The sequence below is a fragment of the Danio rerio genome, chromosome 25, assembly GCF_052040795.2.
Source record: "Danio rerio strain M-AB ecotype USA chromosome 25, GRCz13ab, whole genome shotgun sequence".
NCBI classification, from domain to species: Eukaryota; Metazoa; Chordata; class Actinopteri; order Cypriniformes; family Danionidae; genus Danio; species Danio rerio.
The window spans coordinates 2,961,919-2,981,073 of NC_141045.1; the positions used below are offsets into that span (position 1 = coordinate 2,961,919).

The 19,155-nt window shown below is 38.7% G+C and overlaps 1 protein-coding gene across 29 annotated transcripts in view; it reads right to left on the minus strand.

The window, feature by feature from the left end:
* Window positions 1-13,914: 13,914 nt before the first annotated feature.
* The window catches only part of kcnq1.2 (potassium voltage-gated channel, KQT-like subfamily, member 1.2), a 234,529-nt gene continuing 229,288 nt past the window's right edge, over window positions 13,915-19,155 (minus strand). For 24 of the 29 annotated variants that reach the window (XR_015525978.1, XR_015525976.1, XR_015525980.1 and 21 more), the window contains one exon: window positions 13,915-15,535. Coding sequence is in view for 18 of the 29 variants with exons in the window: in XM_087311489.1 (XP_087167615.1) it covers window positions 15,383-15,535 (153 nt within the window). In the remaining 11 variants the exon portion in view is untranslated. The remainder of the gene's footprint in view (window positions 15,536-19,155) is intronic. The other 5 variants (XR_015525974.1, XR_015525973.1, XR_015525972.1 and 2 more) reach the window with 1 other exon arrangement.

Sequence of the window (19,155 nt, forward strand, 5' to 3'; positions counted from 1 at the left end):
TATTTAAATAGTTTAGAAACAATCGGTTTAATAATATTTATTAGAAAATCATGTGAACTCGAATCAATTTCGCGCTCTGATGTCAACACGCTCTAAAGGGATTGTTACTAGAAGGTATACAGATGCGGCCGTATCGAGAAACACTTATATTATTTATTATTAATATAATTTTTAAATTATCTATTAAAATTGATTACATTAACGTCTACCCCTTCCCTAAATCCAACACTCACGTTATTGTACAATATTAATTATTGTTGTACAGCACCACAAACATGCTATATTGATGTATCCGTAGCTGTATCCCATCTAGACTTTACCTCTGTCCAACGGTGCAGTTAAATATATCAAACAAGTATAAATATATATATATATATGTATGTATATATATATTTTCTATACTATATATATATATATATATATATATATATATATATATAGCAACCTCAGAAAATGTTGAAAATTGAGACATGCATTTTGTGTATAAATTTTTTTTAAAACAAATAAAAAAAGTTGTAAAAATATTCTTAAGATTTATGTTGAATTTCTGATTAATAACAAATAATTTTTAAACTAATTTAACTATAACCGCGAGTCTGCAACTGCAATACGTCATTACCCATATATGGTTAAATCCGGTCTGATCTACTGGCCTGAAACACCTGTCTGAATATATCGCTCTTTCATCACCCAGGCTCACCTGCAGCCAGTCAAACTAGGTTTTCATCAGACCGAGAGCTCGACACATACACTCACCGGCGGCTTTGAACGGCCTTCATGACCGCGCCGCGTTTCTCTGCTAATCTGCTCAGCTATGCGTGAGGGCGCGTGCCTGACCCACCTGCGCGCGGCCGCGGCCCGTCAAAACCTCATTACCACCAGATGACACTTTAATGAGGCTTTTTTATTGGACATTCCGAGGCAGATATTAGTATGACTCGAACGATTTTTGGTTTAGACAGTTCGTGCAATATCTACAGCGCCCATATCTACATACAATAATACAAAACATTGTTAAAATGAGTGTTTTAGCCTGTTTTATTTAGCAATGCATGGTATAAGTAAATTATTATTCATTCATCTTCCTTCGGCTTAGTCCCTGTATTCATCAGGGGTCGCCACAGCAGAATGAACCACCAACTTATGCAGCTAAAGTTTTACACAGCGGATGTCTTTCCATCAGCAACCCAGTACTGGGAAACACCCATACACACTCATTCACACACACTCAAACACTACGGCCAGTTTAGCTTATTTAATTTAACAATTGCATGTGTTTGGACTGTGGGGGAAACCGGAGCACCCTGAGGAAACCAACACCAACACGAGGAGAACATGCAAACTCCACACAGAAACGCCTACTGACCCAGCCGAGGCTCGAAATAGCGACCTTCTTGCTGTAAGGCGACAGCACTACCTACTGCGCCACTGCGTCGCCTCCCCTTATATTGTTTTATAATTTTTTTAAATATTATAAATATTATTTGAATTAGATACTAAACAATATTAGAAATTAATTTATAAACTAAGCCAATTTCTCAATATATTCTCTTTCTTTCTGTTTATATAAAAATCTTATTAGATGTTGCACTGCTATGTTACATCATTCATTCATTTTCTTGTCGGCTTAGTCCCTTTATTAATCCGGGGTCGCCACAGCGGAATGAACCGCCAACTTATCCAGCAAGTTTTTACGCAGCGGATGCCCTTCCAGCCGCAACCAATCTCTGGGAAACATCCACACACACATTCACACACACACTCATACACTACGAACAATTTAGCCTACCCAATTCACCTGTACCGCATGTCTTTGGACTGTAGGGGAAACCGGAGCACCCGGAGGAAACCCACGCGAACGCAGGGAGAACATGCAACTAAGCCGAGGCTCGAACCAGCGACCTTCTTGCTGTGATACCTACTACGCCACTGCTTCGCCCTGTCATATCATTTATATTATATTTATGTATTTACCGCATATTATATGTATATTTATATGTATGCAGTTAATATAATAATATATATTATATCCTCTTTAGGCCCAAGGCTTATTTTTTTTACATGCATTTTTTATTTCTCTTTGCTATTTGGGCTTATTAGAACCTAATTAGAATAAAACCTAAGTATCATCTTTTGATATGATGTACTTTTAGAGAAGAATGATGTTTATATATGCGGACATTCATTCATTCATTTTCTTGTCGGCTTAGTCCCTTTATTAATCCGGGGTCGCCACCGCGGAATGACCCACCAACTTATCCAGCAAGTTTTTACGCAGCGGATGCCCTTCCAGCCGCAAGCCATCTCTGGGAAACATCCACACACACATTCACACACACACTTATACACTACGGACAATTTAGCCGACCCAATTCACCTGTACCGCATGTCTAGGCCCACACGGAATCTGCGCGCGCTGAATTCCGCAGATTTTCCGCAGATTTTCCACAGAATTCCGCAGATTTCTGCAGTTTTTTTAGCCCATCATTAATTCTGTTTATTAACTTGAGTAAATGTGTAAATCACAATTTATTCAGTTTTTATTCAGTATTTATTACTTTTTATTGAATATGTTAAAGTGTAAGTTATGATACTCCGCTGGATACCCCCAAAATAATTCCGCAGAAATCCAAAATTCTTCGATTTTTGCCAAAATTCTTAGCAGAAATAGCAAAAAACGTCCTCAGATTCCGTCTAGCCCTACGCATGTCTTTGGACTGTGGGGGAAACCAGAGCACCAGGAGGAAACCCACGCGAAGGCAGGGAGAACATGCAAACTCCACACAGAAACGCCAACTGAGCCGAGGTTAGAACCAGCGACCCAGCGACCTTCCTGCTGTGAGGCGACCGCACTACCTACTGCGCCACTGCCTCGCCCCATATGTGGACATGTCGTCCGAATTTACATAAAACACTTTTGTATAAAACACATGAATTTTTAAATGCATTTTTAACATTTAAATCGATTTATTTATATATATATATATTTGAATTTGCTTTGACTATCAGAGAGTAAAAACAACATCCCCCCCCCCCATTTTGGACAGTAAAAATAGGCTTTGGGACATTTCATATGCTGCAAAGCAGTTGCAGGATGACTCTGTACACTGAAAAAAAATATTCAAAGATGATTCCTTAGATTTACTAAATTTTTTTACATTAAGTGGTTCTTAACAATTTATTTGTGTTGAATTTAAACAAACAAATTAAGTTGAACATTATTAAACTTAATTTGTTTGTTTAAATTCAACACAAATAAATTGTTTGCAACAGTTCTGCATGCAACACTTTTTTTCAGTGTATGTCTGTAACAAGATATAAAACATTCAGAGTATTTTAACATAGCAACTTAGCAATATTACTTATCTAATATTTATTATATAACTTATTAATTTTGTCAATGAACTGCACTCAAAAACTAGTTTAGCTGCTTGGTCAAACTACTTGAGCTAAATAAATAAAAATAAAAATCTAAAATTAACTGAATTACCAGAATTATTTTTTGAGACAACCTAAATGTTTTGTGTTCAATCTGCTTATATTTGTAAAATTAATTAAGTTGATCAATTTGTGTTGGGACAATAGAAGGAATCATGTGGAAGCCTGCATTGTTTACAGTGTGGTTTGCATAATAAACATTATCTCTAAACTTTATAATAGCTTTTCATATCAGAAACCAATGTTTATGTGTCTTTAAATAGAAAGCGAACAGCATGTGAGCTGAGCAGCTCTGGTTGATCAGGACTGTACTGTATATCACGTCCTTCAAAGCTGATGATGGAGATTCTCGTCCACATTTAAAGGGCTTTAACAACAGCAGCAACAGCTGTGCCTGGGTGTGTGTATGTCTGTGTGTGCGTGTCATGTCTCTGTCCCTCTCTCTCTCTCAGTGTGTGTGTGTGTGTGTGTCCTGACCCGTGATGTGGCTCGTCAGCAGCTGTGTGCGTCCTCATGTCTGTGATTGTCCTGGATGGTCAAACCAGCAGCAGCAGTGAAGTGTTTCCAGCACACAAACACTCTTCACCAGTGCAGACGTTTGTTGTGTGTGTGTGTGTGTGTGTGTGTGTGTGTGTGTGTGCATACATTTGTGTGTTTATGTATGTGTGCATGTTTGTGTTTGCCTGTGCATGCATGTGTGTGTTTGTGTGCATGTGTGTGTGCTAGTGTGTGCATGTGTCTGTATGTGTGCCTATTTGTGGGTGTGCATGTTTGTGTCTGTATGTTTGTGTGTATGTGTGCGTGCATGTGTCTGTGTGTATGTGTGCACACTTGTGTGTATGTGTGCGTGCATGTTTGTGTGCATTGTGTGCACATGTCTGTTTGTGTATATGTGTGCATGTTTGTGTGTCTGTGCGTGTGTTTCTGTGCATGTGTATGTGCACGATTAAGTGTGTGCACGTGTATGTGTGTGTGTTGGTGTGCATGTGTGTGTGCTTTTGTGCATTTTTGTGGGTGCACGTGTATGTTTGTTTGTGTGCATACATTAGTGTGTGTGTGTGTGTGTGTTTCTGTGTGTGCATGTTTGTTTTTGCCTGTGCATGCCTGTTTCTATGCATGTGTGTGTTTGTGTGCATGTTTGTGTTTATGTGTGTGTGCATATGTCTGTGTGTATGTGTGCACACTTGTGTGTATGTGTGTGCATGCATGTTTGTGTTTGTGTGCGTGTGTGCACATGTCTGTTTGTGTATATGTGTGCATGTTTGCGTGTCTGTGTGTGTGTTTCTGTGCATATGTATGTGCACGATTAAGTCTGTGTACGTGTTTGTGTGTGTTGGTGTGCATGTGTGTGCTTGTGTGCATTTTTGTGGGTGCATGTGTATGTTTGTTTGTGTGCATACATACACACATACAGTGTGTGTGTGTGTGTGTGTTTCAGTGTATGTGTGTGTATGTGTGTTTCTGTGCGTGTGTGTGCATGTTTGTGTTTGCCTGTGCATGCCTGTTTCTATGCATGTGTGTGTTTGTGTGCATGTGTGTGTGCCTATTTGTGTGCGTGCATGTTTGTGTTTGTGTGCGTGTGTGCACATGTCTGTTTGAGTATATGTGTGCATGTTTGTGTGTGTGTGTTTCTGTGCATGTGTATGTGCACGTTTAAGTGTGTGTACATGTATGTGTGTGTGCTTGTGTGCATTTTTGTGGGTGCATGTGTATGTTTGTTTGTGTGCATACATTAGTGTGTGTGTGTGTGTGTGTGTGTGTGTGTGTGTTTCTATGCGTGTGTGTGTATGTTTGTGTTTGCCTGTGCATGCCTGTTTCTATGCATGTGTGTGTTTGTGTGCATGTGTGTGTGCCTATTTGTGTGTGTGCGTGTTTGTGTGTATGTGTGTGTGCATGTGTCTGTGTGTGTATGTGTGCATACTTGTGTGTGTGTGTGTGTGTGTGTGTGCATGCATGTTTGTGTGTTTGTGTGTGTGTTTCTGTGCATGTGTATGTGCACGATTAAGTGTGTGTACGTGTTTGTGTGTGTTGGTGTGCATGTGTGTATTTTTGTGGGTGCATGTGTATGTTTGTTTGTGTGCATACATTAGTGTGTATGTGTACTAGTGTTTCTGTGCGTGTGTGTGTGTGTGTGTATGTGTGTGCATGTTTGTGTTTGCCTGTGCATGCCTGTTTCTATGCATGTGTGTGTTTGTGTGCATGTGTGTGTGCATGTTTGTGTTCGTGTGTTCGTGTGCACATGTCTGTCTGTGTATATGTGTGCATGTTTGTGTGTCTGTGTGTGTGTGTTTCTGTGCATGTGTATGTGCACGTTTAAGTGTGTGTATGTGTATGTGTGTGTGCTTGTTTGCATTTTTGTGGGTGTGTGTGTATGTTTGTTTGTGTGCATACATTAGTGTGTGTGTGTGTTTCAGTGTATGTGTGTGTACTAGTGTTTCTGTGCTTGTGTGTGTGCGTGTTTGTGTTTGCCTGTGCATGCCTGTTTCTATGCATGTGTGTGTTTGTGTGCATGTGTGTGTGCCTATTTGTGTGTGTGCATGTGTGTGTTTGTGTGTGTGCATGTGTCTGTGTGTGTATGTGTGCACACTTGTATGTGTGTGCGTGCATGTTTGTGTGTATGCGTGTGTGCATATGTCTGTTTGTGTATGTGTGCAAGTTTTTGTGTCTGTGTGTGCATGTTTATGTGTGTGTGTGTGTGTGTGTGCGTGCATGTGTTTCTGAGCATATGTGCGCTTCTGTGTATGTGTAGACAGAGGGCTGGACACACAGACGAGTCACTGCCGCTCAGTCAAACACACACACACACCAGCCGCCGCTGCAACTGTTTTCTGCTATTTGTAGCACAGAAGAGGCACAGCTGCACTCGTCTCTCGACCACACCTGTTCACAGCGATATCTGCTTTCATTATTGCTCTGCTCTGCGGCCACAGGTGCACAGTGATGGACACACGGTGTAGCCTGTCAGCAGGTCATACACACACACACACACACACACACACACACACACACACACTGTCCAGGAGGGGCTTTACAGTCAACTTCTGTTTGAGTAATGAGCCTGACATTGTACAGCAGTCAGCAGTCTGATTATACACTACCTGACAAAAGTCTTGGCGCGGATCCCAATTGTAATAGCAACAGACAATGACTCGACTTCTAGTTGATCATTTGGAAAAGTGGCAGAAGTTGGATTTGTTATCTGTTGAGTTGCATCGCAATCATCACAAATGCTGCAGAAGACCTACTGGAACCCTCATTGACCAAGATTCTCATAGAAATCAGTCAAGTTTGGTGAAGGAAAAGTCATGGTTTGGGGTTGCATTCAGTATGGGGGCGTGTGAGAGATCTGCAACATCAACAGCATGAGGTGTCAAGACATCTGTGCTGCCCATTACATTACAAACCACAGGAGAGGGACAATTCTCCAGCGGGATAGCGCTCCTCATACTTCAGCCTCCACATCAAAGCTCCTGAAAGCAAAGAAGGTCAAGGTGGTCCAGGACTGGCCGGCCCAGTCACCAGACATGAACATTATTGAGCATGTCTGGGGTAAGATGAAGGAGAGGGCATTGAAGATGAATGTGCTGGATAAGTTGGCGGTTCATTCCGCTGTGGCGACCCTGGATTATTAAAGGGACTAAGCCGACAAGAAAATGAATGAATAAATTATTGTGTAGTGCACAAGAAAATCAATATAAAAACAATAAACCTGACCTCCTTGCTAGCTGCCGCTTGGTTGGATCGTTGTTTTGTCTGTTTGTTCTTCATCGTCCACTGCCTCACTTCCTCTTTTTCCCCCTTCATTATTAATATCACGTCTATTTGGCCGTTTAAAGAAACCTCTCACACTCAGCTGCTTTGACATTAGCCCCTTTCACACAGTGATACTGGTAAATATCCGGAAAATTTCCGGAACGACTTTACCGGTATATTCAAATAAGCGCTGTTCACACAGGCGAGGACGTTACGGAAATTTTCCGGAAAAGAGCATTCACACATCCATTCCAAAATACCGGTAAATTCTGACATCATTCACCACAAATGAGCTTTAAACGGCTGCGCTTGTATTTGTAAACATTTGACTAAATTACAAACTCTGTGGATGATCAATATTGTGAACAACTTTCGCAGGATCATATTCGCATGTCGAGATGTTCATAATATGTGCGTGTGCAGGCGCTCACAGGCTGTTTCACAGGCACATCAAAGCTTGAAGGTAAACAAACAACGGCTTGTCATAAGCATCTCATCGATGATTATTTACACAGTTGGCATTAAGAAGAACATATAAACGTGATCTGACTAACTTCTAGAAGCTAAATGTGCCTGGAAAAATATTCAAAGGCTTTTATTCTCATAAACCGCGCGGACGTAAATGCGTCTGACTGTTGTGATTGGCTAAAGCAGACGTCTCACGTCAGCACGTTCTAGACGTGCACGCGCTTATTACGGGAATCTTCCTTCTGCGTTCACACCAAGTGTGCCGCAAGCCTGCATTTGAGTGAAGGTCTCGGCCGTTAGATCGCCCCCTGGGGGCTGGCTGCAGTACAAGTCATAAAGCCCGCCTCCTCCGTGTTAATGAAGGAGACTTGAGCCCAAATAAAAAAATTTATTACACTTGCAATAAAATGTCCCGAAAGATGGTTCTGGTCGATTAAGGCGCAGATTATTGTGCTGAAATAGGTGCAGATCTTCATTTTTGTAAACAGTTTGTTTTTAGCAGTAATTTAATGCTGGGCGTGTCATCGTGATTGACAGCTGTGATTGACAGTTTCTCAAAGCAGCGCGTCTGAGCTTCAGCAGGAGACTGACGTGTTATTATTCGATTTCTGTGTTATTTTACCATGACAAAATGAGTTCAGCAGTAAACTATAGTTTCTGACATACATGATCCTGGTGGAACACTGTTTATTCGCTAAGGTCAGGGCTTTTTTCGGGCTTTATTAGTTTGCTGATACACGCCTAGCCACCCAGATAGCAAAACACAGTTCCAGCTAGATTCTCGCCTGCCGGAGACTTATCCCTTAGAGCTCAGACTGACTACCTCTGCTGGACCTACTCCGGATGCCTGGACTCACTACCCGATTCCAGCCCGAGTCAATCGAGCCAGATGCAGCGGCCGAGCGAGCCGGCGCTGCCGCATGCGAGCCGGAATCAACCCGCGACGCCGCGAGTAGGTTATGCGCTGCGGCCCGGAGCTTGAGCGCTTTAATTATATAAAACCCTCATATTTGTTAATGTTATTACATCCATTTGTGTTGATATGACAGCAAACGCATGCTGAGAAGTTGGGGGGCGTGGTTGATTTTACATAAAGCGTTTGGTTGGAAGCTCGACTCCGCTCATTTTCGCGGCTCCTCCTTTGGCTCCATCAGACAGTCCTTCTGCGCATGTCAAGGCTCCAATTTCAGCAGTCTTTTGCGACCGTTTGTGCCCGTCAAGCAGGCGTTTTGCCCTCAAGGCGTTCAATGGGAAAAAGGGCTGTCGCGTCGTCCATATTTTTTACAGTCATTGGTTCACACAGCGCAGCATTCCGGCAAACTGCCGGTAATGTTACAACTTCTCTTTCCGGAAAATAGCCAGAACGAATTTACCGGTATTTTCAAAAAGGACCTGTTCACACATACAACCTTTCCGGAAAATTGCCGGTAATTTTCCGGAAAGGTCTGTATGTGTGAAAGGGGCTATTGTTGCAACTGTACCCAGCGGTGACAAAGAGGAGACAAAACAAGGATAATCGCCATCAGCTGGACAGGAGTGGGAATTACAGTTAGCTGCAAATTACAATAGATCACCCTCAGCATAATCCGTCAAAATGACGAATCACCTTCAGATTTTTTTCGTCACGGCTGTAAAAATTTACCAATGACGGAAAATATTCGGTTAACGCGACCTCTGATTCCAGCATAAGTTTTACACAGTGGATGCCCTTCCAGCTGTAACCCAGTACTAGGAAACACCCATACACACTCATTCACACACACACTTATACACTACGGCCAGTTTAGTTAATCAATTCCCCTATGTGTTTGGACTGTGGGGGAAACCGGAGCAACCGGAGGAAACTCACGCCAACACGGTGAGAACATGCAAACTCCACACAGAAATGCCAACTGACCCAGCCGAGACTCAAACCAGTGACCTTCTTGCTGTGAGGTGACAGTGATTACCACTGAGCCACTGTCACCCCATTTGAGGTAATCGTTACCACATATTATTAAAAAAAGAGGTATTGTCATACAAAACACGAGATGTAATTACTGTAAATGCATGTTTTATTTACACCACAGTTATCTGGAGCGAATGTTTACAACAGATCACAGGTTATCATTTCATCAATCCATCAGCACTACATGGACATGAATAAGGCTTTACTACAGTATTTACATTTCTGTATGCTTTATAAAACTGTACAGTCAGTGTCAGCAGCAGGAGGACAGCCCATATCTTAGGCATACGCTCATATCCACAGGACAAAAACAAGACTTTATCCAGCCAATTCTGGTTTTGTGAAAGTTTTATACACAAAATAAATAAAAATCTGTAAATAAATAAAAATTATAAATAACTTAGGGTACAAAGTACTGTTTTATTATGAAGAAATGATGATGTGTTTGCACTGAATTAAGATTTAGTGTTAATGAAATATTATGGCAGAAAATTATTAGTAAATTATTATTTATTTACTATTACTATTATCATTATGACAGTGAGTTCAAAGTTTGAAATATGCTTGCATGTATTTGCATGTGTCTGCATATTATGAATTAGTATATTTTTCATAAATAATAGTCCTTAGTCACGTGACCTGATGTTTTGAAACACCTTAGTCACGTGACCTGGGTGTTTCCAATCACCTTAGTCACGTGACCTGATGTTTCGAAACACTTTAGTCACATGACCTGATGTTTTGAAACACTTTAGTCACATGACCTGATGTTTTGAAACACTTTAGTCACATGACCTGATGTTTTTAAACACTTTAGTCACATGACCTGATGTTTTTAAACACTTTAGTCACGTGACCTGGGTGTTTCCAATTAGCTTAGTCACGTGACCTGATGTTTTGAAACACTTTAGTCACGTGACCTAGGTGTTTCAAAACACTTTAGTCACGTGACCTGATGTTTTGAAACACCTTAGTCACGTGACCTGGGTGTTTCAAATCACCTGTCACGTGACCTGATGTTTCGAAACACTTTAGTCACATGACCTGATGTTTTGAAACACTTTAGTCACGTGACCTGAGTGTTTCCAATTAGCTTAGTCACGTGACCTGATGTTTCGAAACACTTTAGTCAAGTGACCTGGGTAACTCGAATCACCTTAGTCACATGACCTGGCTGTTTCCCATCACCTCAGTTACGTGACCTGATGTTTCGAAACACTTTAGTCATGTGACCTGGGTGTTTCATATCACCTTAGTTACATGACCTTGGTAATTCGAATCACCTTAGTCACATGACCTGATGTTTCGAAACACTTTAGTCACGTGACCTGGGTGTTTTGAAACACTTTAGTCACGTGACCTGGGTGTTTCGGATCATGCTTTGGTGCAGTGTTTCAAAACACTTGCACTTTAGGATCTCGACATCACTTGCACTTTAGTGTTTTGAAATCTGTCTCTACAGTGACACCTAGTGGTAGTTTATGTGTTCCTCTGGAACAGCTTCAGTTAAGATATAAATGTTTAGTTATAATGTTAGTTTTTAAATGCTCTGTTCTTGTAACGTGTGTGTAATATGCCTTGTTGTTGGTCAGAAAAAATGTAACATTAATAAAATACATCAAGTCGTAATTTCAGAATATTGGTACAGGTCAGGATTCGAACTTAGAGCTGTGCTCATGCACGGTCCACTAGGCTATATGAGATGGAGGGTTAGTTAAACACAGATTTGCCAGGTCTCGAAACGCTTCTGAAATGACGATGCTTTGAATCGCTTTAGTCACATCACCTGATCACTTGTCAGTTTCAAGTCAGCCATCCCTACATCCGACACGACCACTCTTTTGGATTGCTCTTTATGTTAACATTTGCTCCTGCTTGTAACCATTGTCTGACTACTCTTGTTAATAACGATGCTACATTTGGATCCTCAACTTCAGTGCCAGAATCATATGTTACACTGTATCACCCTCTTTGGTTTTTTATGCATCCTAAAACCCCTCAGTATTAATTTTACAGCAGGGAAACAGCCAACAGAGGTGCATGTTTGCAGAACAGATCCAGCTTTCTCCTCAACACAGCTTTGTGGTTTCAAAATGTCTTTTGTATCTCATTAACTGCCTTATTTTCTGCTAGCTCACTTCACCTTTCAGCATTTAATTATGGCGGCTGAGAAAAACAGGCAGAGATTCACATCTGAAAGGTGCCGCGAGCTTAAAAAACATGCTATTGTGGAGCATTTGGGATTCTGACAGATGCGCTGTTGGGAATTTTGGCTCTTTTCTCAACGTCAACAGTCGTGAATGCCCTCCTTTCTCAGCGCGCTATTAAACTTCATTACAATCGATCACGGCTGTTTTGCTATTTTGATAAGCTCCACCGCAGCCATACATCATTCATTCCCAGAGCGCATGGAAATGTGATCCACCATTTTGTTTTGTTTGCAAGAAATGACCAAATACGAGTCTGAAGGACACTCTTAAATCCCTCGGGAAAGAGTTATTCATAGATTTTCCAACTTATTTTGAATAATAAAGCTGTTGTGAGGAAGCTAATCAACATCAAATGTTTTGATGAACACAAATATGTCAGAATTTTGAAAACAGTCATGCTTATTAGCATCATTTGTGAGAAAAACTACATTACCCACAATGCTGTGCAGAATTCCACCAATCAGGGAGCTGGAGCGAATTAGCCCTGCCCACTCATGTCACTACATATAACCATAAAATATACTATTTGTATAAATACAACAAACTACTTTTAATTAATAGTTTAATCTTTTTCTATCATTTGATTGATACGTGTGCAATGCATCATGGGATTGTAGTTCTTCCAATAAAGCTGTCAAGTTCACAAGCTAATTAAAGTTTGAAATGTTGGGATTCTCTTCTGGTCTGTTTGGTTCATTACTGAACACTATTGGCAGTTTTTAAGGGGAGGAGCTACCCTATGCCCCGCCCTCTCTTCATATTTCAGTTCAGATTAAGTCAAAGATTGAATAAAACTGCACATTTGAAAGGGACCTTTAGTGACTTAAAGATTCCTATGGGAAAAACAGAAGTGTATTGTTTGAAATAGTGACAATATGGAAGGTATCCTAATTTTTGGGGGATTTTTTGTTGGTAATGATATTTAAACTGTGTTTTTGTGCTGGTATCATGGCTGGTTTTAGGCCTATAATCAATAAATAAATATGACACTTAAACCACCAGTAGGTGGCAACAACACAAGAATATTTTAACAATTTCCTCATTGTAGCAATAAAAAGAGAATTTATGATTATAATATTTGTGTTTTTCAAAACTCTTCTGCATGGTTGTGGTGTGATGGCTAGGGTGTCACTATGTGGTACTCAGTGCAAAATTGAATGAATGAACGAACGAATGAATGAATGAATGAACGAATAAGTAAATTAATAAACGCAGTGCATCCTATTGTTTTTGCATGAATAGACCATAGTTGACCAAAACTGTTCCAGAAAAGGTTGTTCTAGTCCTTCCATATCTGTTGTCATATTATTAGATTTTTAAAGTGGTTGTTGCAGAAATTTGCTTGGTTGTGATGTGGTCATTAAGGTGTTGGTACGTGGAAAAAAGGATGAATAAATAAACTGTTCTCAATCAATCAATCAATCAATCAATCAATCAATCAATCAATCAATCAATCAATCAATCAATCAATAAATAAATAAAGAGTAAATAAATAATTGAATAATAAATAAATAAATGAATAAATGGATAAATAAAAAATAAAATAAACAAATAAATAAATAAATGAAGGAATAAAAAAATAATAAATGAATAAATAAATAAATATAAAATATATAATATAAAATATATAAATATATAAATGAATGAACAATGAATAACTGAACAAACAAATGGACAAATGAACGAACAAACAAACAAATGAATGAACAAACTGAATGAATGAACAAACAAATGAATAAACAAATAAATGAACAAACAAACAAACGAACAAACGAACAAACGAATGATCGAATGAACAAATCCTGTTATGGTTGGACTTTAATCAACCAAGACCGTCTCAAACAATGATGTTTTAATTCCCCTGTATATTTTTGCATAACAGCTGTCATGTAATTAGAATTATTTTAGTGGTTGCTAAGGTGTTTTACATGGTTGCTATGTGCTCACTATAAATGAGTAAAGAAATAAATTCAAAAAGTCAAAGTCAAAAAAATTATTTAGAATTGCAACTTTTTCTTTTGTTTGCAAAAACCATCAATCAAAACGTGTCCAATGGACAGTGTTCAATCCGTCGTACTGATTGCCCAACAAACAAACGAACAAACGAATCCTGTTTTATTTGGACTTAAATCAACCAAAATGGTCTCAAACTGCAATGTTATGTGATGTCATGTTGCTTGGTGATTTCTATAGTGTTCTTACCTAAACAAATCAACAAATCAACAAACAAATACATAAATAAATACGAGTGCATCAATGTGCATCACAAATTGCATCTTTTCTTCAACTTGCAAAAGCCATCAATCAAAATGTGTCCAATGGACAGTGTTCAATCAATCCCTCTTGCTGATCGCTGACCATAAAAACAATCCAATCCGAGAGATGGCATCCAATAAATGAAAATGTACAGTTCAGCCTAAATTCTGAGTTTTTACCACTTTAAATAAACAAACCAATCAACCAACCCACCAATCAATCAATCAATCAATCAATCAATCAATTAATCAATCAATCAATCAATCAATCAATCAATCAATCAATCAATCAATCAATCAATCAATCAATCAGTCAGTCAATCAATCAATCAATCAATCGATCAATCAATCAACTAACCAAACAACCAATCAATCAATTAATCAATCAATCAACCAATCAATAATCAACCAACCAACCAACCAATCATTCAGCCAACCAATCAGCCAACCAACCAACCAACCAATCAACTAACCAACCAACCGACTAATCAATCAATAAATCAGTCAATCAATCAATAATAAATAAATCAATCAATAAATCAACTAACCAACCAACCAATCAACCAATCAATCATTCTCAGTCAGTCAATCAATCAATCAATCAATCAATCAATCAATCAATCAATCAATCAATCAATCAATCAATCAATCAATCAATCAATCAATCAATCAACCAATCAACCAACCAATCAACCAATTAATCAATCAATCAACCAATCAATAAATCAACTAACCAACCAACCAATCAATCAATCAGCCAACCAATCAATCAATCAATCAATCAACCAATCAATCAATCAATCAATCAATCAATCAATTAATCCTTCGATCCTGTTATTGTTGGACTTTAATCAACCAAAATTGTCTCAAACAACGATGTTCAGATCCTGCTGTATATATCTGCACCACAGTTGTCATGTAATTACAATTATTGTAGTGGTTGCTAAGGTGTTTTACATGGTTGCTATGTGGTCGCTAAGGTGTTGCTGGGTGGTATATAGTGGTACTATAGTGTTCTCACTTAAATACATAAACAAATAAATAAATAGCAGTGCATCCTTGTAATGGTCAAAAACCCCTCCCTGCTCGATCAAAACCAATCGTCCAATAGTCTCGTGCCGATCACCGACCATAAAACCAATCCAACCAGAGAGATGGCGTCCAAATAATGAAAACTCCCATCCCATCGCCATCTATAAAGCCACATTCGGCTCATGTGGCCACACTTGTATGATGTTCAGAAGGGTAATGGTCAGGCTCCTGGTCCGGGCCTGTGTTTGTTTCCCTCAGTGTTTGACTCTGTGTGCGTCTCATTGGGTTTCATCCATACTGACGCCCAGTCTCTTCATGACGGTGACCCGCGAGCTCAGCGGACTCGGCCTCTGGAGGAGCTCGGATTTGGGTTGGAAATGCTCCAGCAGGATCTTCTGAATGTTCTCCAGCTTCACGTCCATCTGGAACACCTGGCAACACACAGACGGTTCACACAAGGGTTATTTTAGTGAGACATCACTGAAAATAAGATCGAAATGCATTGTTAACTGAAGAAAAAATGTAAGAAAAAATATAAAGGATTCAGATATCCCAACACCTAGTGGGATAGACTTAATCATTAAAGCCAAAAACTTGACAAGAGGCCGTATTTCATATTTATATCCAGCTAACGAATCTATCCTGAATAAAATTAAGATGGATTGGGAATCAGAACTTCAATTAAATCTCTCTGACAATTTCTGGGAGGAGGCCTTAAATGCTGTAAATTCATCTTCTAGTTGTGCCAGGCTATCACTCATACAATTTAAGGTCCTCCACAGACTACATTATAGCAAGGAGAAACTCTCAAAGCTCTATCCAGACAAATTAGATAATAAATGTAATAGGTGCTCACAGACCCCATGTAACCTCACTCATATGTTCTGGTCGTGCCCTAAATTGTCTGAATTCTGGCGGTTATTTTTCAAGGCAATCTCGGATATCTTGGACATTAATCTAAACCCAAACCCTCACATCTCTATTTTTGGAAAACCCCCCAGATGATCTTCATGTCACAAACATTCAAAATAATGTCATCGCCTTTTCCTCCCTTGTCGCTCGCAAAAGAATTCTTTTAATGTGGAAATCGAAACAACCACCCTCAATCAAAGTTTGGTTACACGACATCTTAAGTCTTTTGAAATTGGAGAAGATTAAGTTCTCTCTCAGAGGCTCGCCTCACAAGTTTTATATTCATTGGAGGCCACTACTAAATTATTTTGATGATTTAACGCCTCTGGAGGTGATTATTTAAGAAATCATTTTATGGTCGGAATTACTATTATTATTATTTTTTTCTTTTAGTCTAGCATTTTTTCTCCGGAACAGTCATGCCCTAAACTAGACGCATTGGTTTAACCTCAGCACAACTAAAACCATAATAACCAAGAAGTAGGTAGCACATCATTATTATTGATGTAACTAGCTAATGTATTTATTTTGCTTCATTTATTTATTTATTTGAAAGCATTTATGAATGTATCTCAAATTGTACTATCATCATTATTTTTGTTTTATTCTTAATATTTTATTTTTATTTTATTTATTTATTTTATTATTATTATTTTTTCCCCTCCGTTTTCTGTTATACGTTTTACAAGAAAAGTGGCTATGTGTTTGGATGGGTGGGATGGGTGGGGGGTTTTGGGGTTGAATGTTTACAAAAGTGTTCAAAAAAGAAAAGCAGAAATTGGACATTTGTATACAACGAATGCTTTCCACTTGTGTTCAATAAATAAAGTTTATAAAAAAAAAGGGAAAAAATATAAAGGATTACAATATTACAAAAATTATTATTTCCTAGCCTACATAAATATAAAAACCATACTTTCATGCCTTCTTCATCTCGGGGGGGCTTTTTAAGTTTATTCATGACAATCTGCTTTCGTATAATGTTATTTTTATTAGCAGTATTATTTATTATCTGCATATTTATATTTGTTTTATTCAAAACAAGCTTAGATTTGTCCACCTGTCGGGTTTCAGACCATATGGGGCGCAGGATGTGTATTAGGATATAACTCAGTTTTCTGAGCACACTTTGTTATTATTGTTCATTTATTCGTTTGCTGGCAATAGAGTGGAGGAGCTATGACGTCGCTTTGTAGGCTAATCGGCTGCTAGCATAAAACTGGTTCCCTTGTGAAAATCCCTATGGCATTTTCCCATAGGCTTTTCGAAGATTGCAAATAATAAGCTGTGTGTTCAAACACTGTTCATTACACTTACACGTTTGGTCCAGCCGGATAATCCTCACACGAAAATACAACTTGGAGCACTTTTGGATCTTAAATGCAAACGCAAGAGTTAAAAAGCTAACATTAGGCTATAAACGGACTACAGAGCCCTTGGGGCGCTCGTCTGTGACGTCAGCACCGCCCTGCTACAGACGACTTATCAAGCTTATTTTTAGAAATAATGTCCATGACAATGAGTTAATCTCTCTGTATATTATATTATAATCCACGCTATATATTATAAACAAATAAATACGCAAAAACACATAGACCTTTGTGCCTTTTGGATCGTTTTTATGTGGGAAATCTGTTTTGCTTTACGGTTGTTCTAAAAGTTTTAAAACTGCGTGTATAAATCTGCCTATATAGTATTATCATCAGACATATTTAAATAAGTGTATCGCTCGCGCACACAGCCTGCTTACCTTAACAGATGACAGAAATGAGGCGTGAGGAGGAACAAGTCTATCAAATGGCTGCAATTTCCATCATGATGGACACAGAGCAACATTCAATATTCCTTTTATGTCACGACGTACAGCGAAAAGCAGCCCATACAGTTACATCTGCTATACGTTTTATAGAGGAGTGTAAATATTGCAGTTATGACTGAGTAAAATGTGTTCAGATGAATAAAAAAAGACGAAAAAGGTGAAAGTAAATAATGAGGCAGCTCATCTCTGTTTAACTGTTTTCTTGCTAGTGAAGCGCTCAGTTCTTCCTCTTACAAAGTCGTCATGCAAATGCACTTATGGCGCGGCACAGCTGGCTCTTAAAGGGAATGGGAGATGAGACTCTGATTGGTTTATTCTCAAAACACACCTATAACTCATTAAGAGAATAAGCTCAACCCTGTTAGATCATGCGCCAAGGCGCAAAGCGGATTTTTCCGTCCTTAAAATAGCAAAAGTGGATTCCAACACGCCCCTAATGCTTTTGCGCCCTGCGATTTGCACTTTGCACATGGATCATCAAAATAGAGCCCTTACAGTCTTATTGGCAGCCAAAATTGCCAGCAAGTTACTGTAAATTTTACAGTAACTCTTTTACAGTGTATAAACAACAAAAATGAAACTAAATATATAAAAACTAAATAGAAAAATGTTCAAAGTAAAAACTATACTAAAACTAAACAAAGCCACTGATGGAATGAGCTAAATCTAAACCGAAGTGAACTGCAATACAGTAAAGTATCGTATAGTAAAGTACAGTTGAAGTCAGGATTATTCACCCCCCTGTTTATTTTTTTTACCCCAATTTCTGTTTAACGGAGAGCAGATTTCTCCAACACATTTCTAATCATAATAGATTTAATAACTCATCTCTAATAACTGATTCATTTTCTCTTTGCCATGATGACAGTAAATAATATTAGGCTAGATATTCTTCAAGACCCTTCTATACAGCTTAAAGTGGCATTTAAAGGGTTAACTAGGTTAATTAGGGAAACTAGGCAGGTTAGGCAAGTTATTGTATATCGATGGTTTGTTCTGTAGACTATCGAAAAATATATAGCTAAAAGGGGCTAATCATTTTGTCCTTAAAATGGTGTTTAAAAAATTAATAACTGCTCTTATTCTAGCCGAAATAAAACAAATAAGACTTTCTTCTGGAGAGAAAATATTATCAGACATACTGTGAAAATTTCCTAGCTCTGTTAAACATAATTTGGGAAATATTTAAAAAAGAAAAAAATCAAAGGGGGCGAATAATTCTGACATCAACTGTATCTAAATAACTAATTTAGGAACACTATAAAAATGCAGTTCCACACAATCCAGTCATGCCGTCCCAATGCAAATCGATTAAGTCAA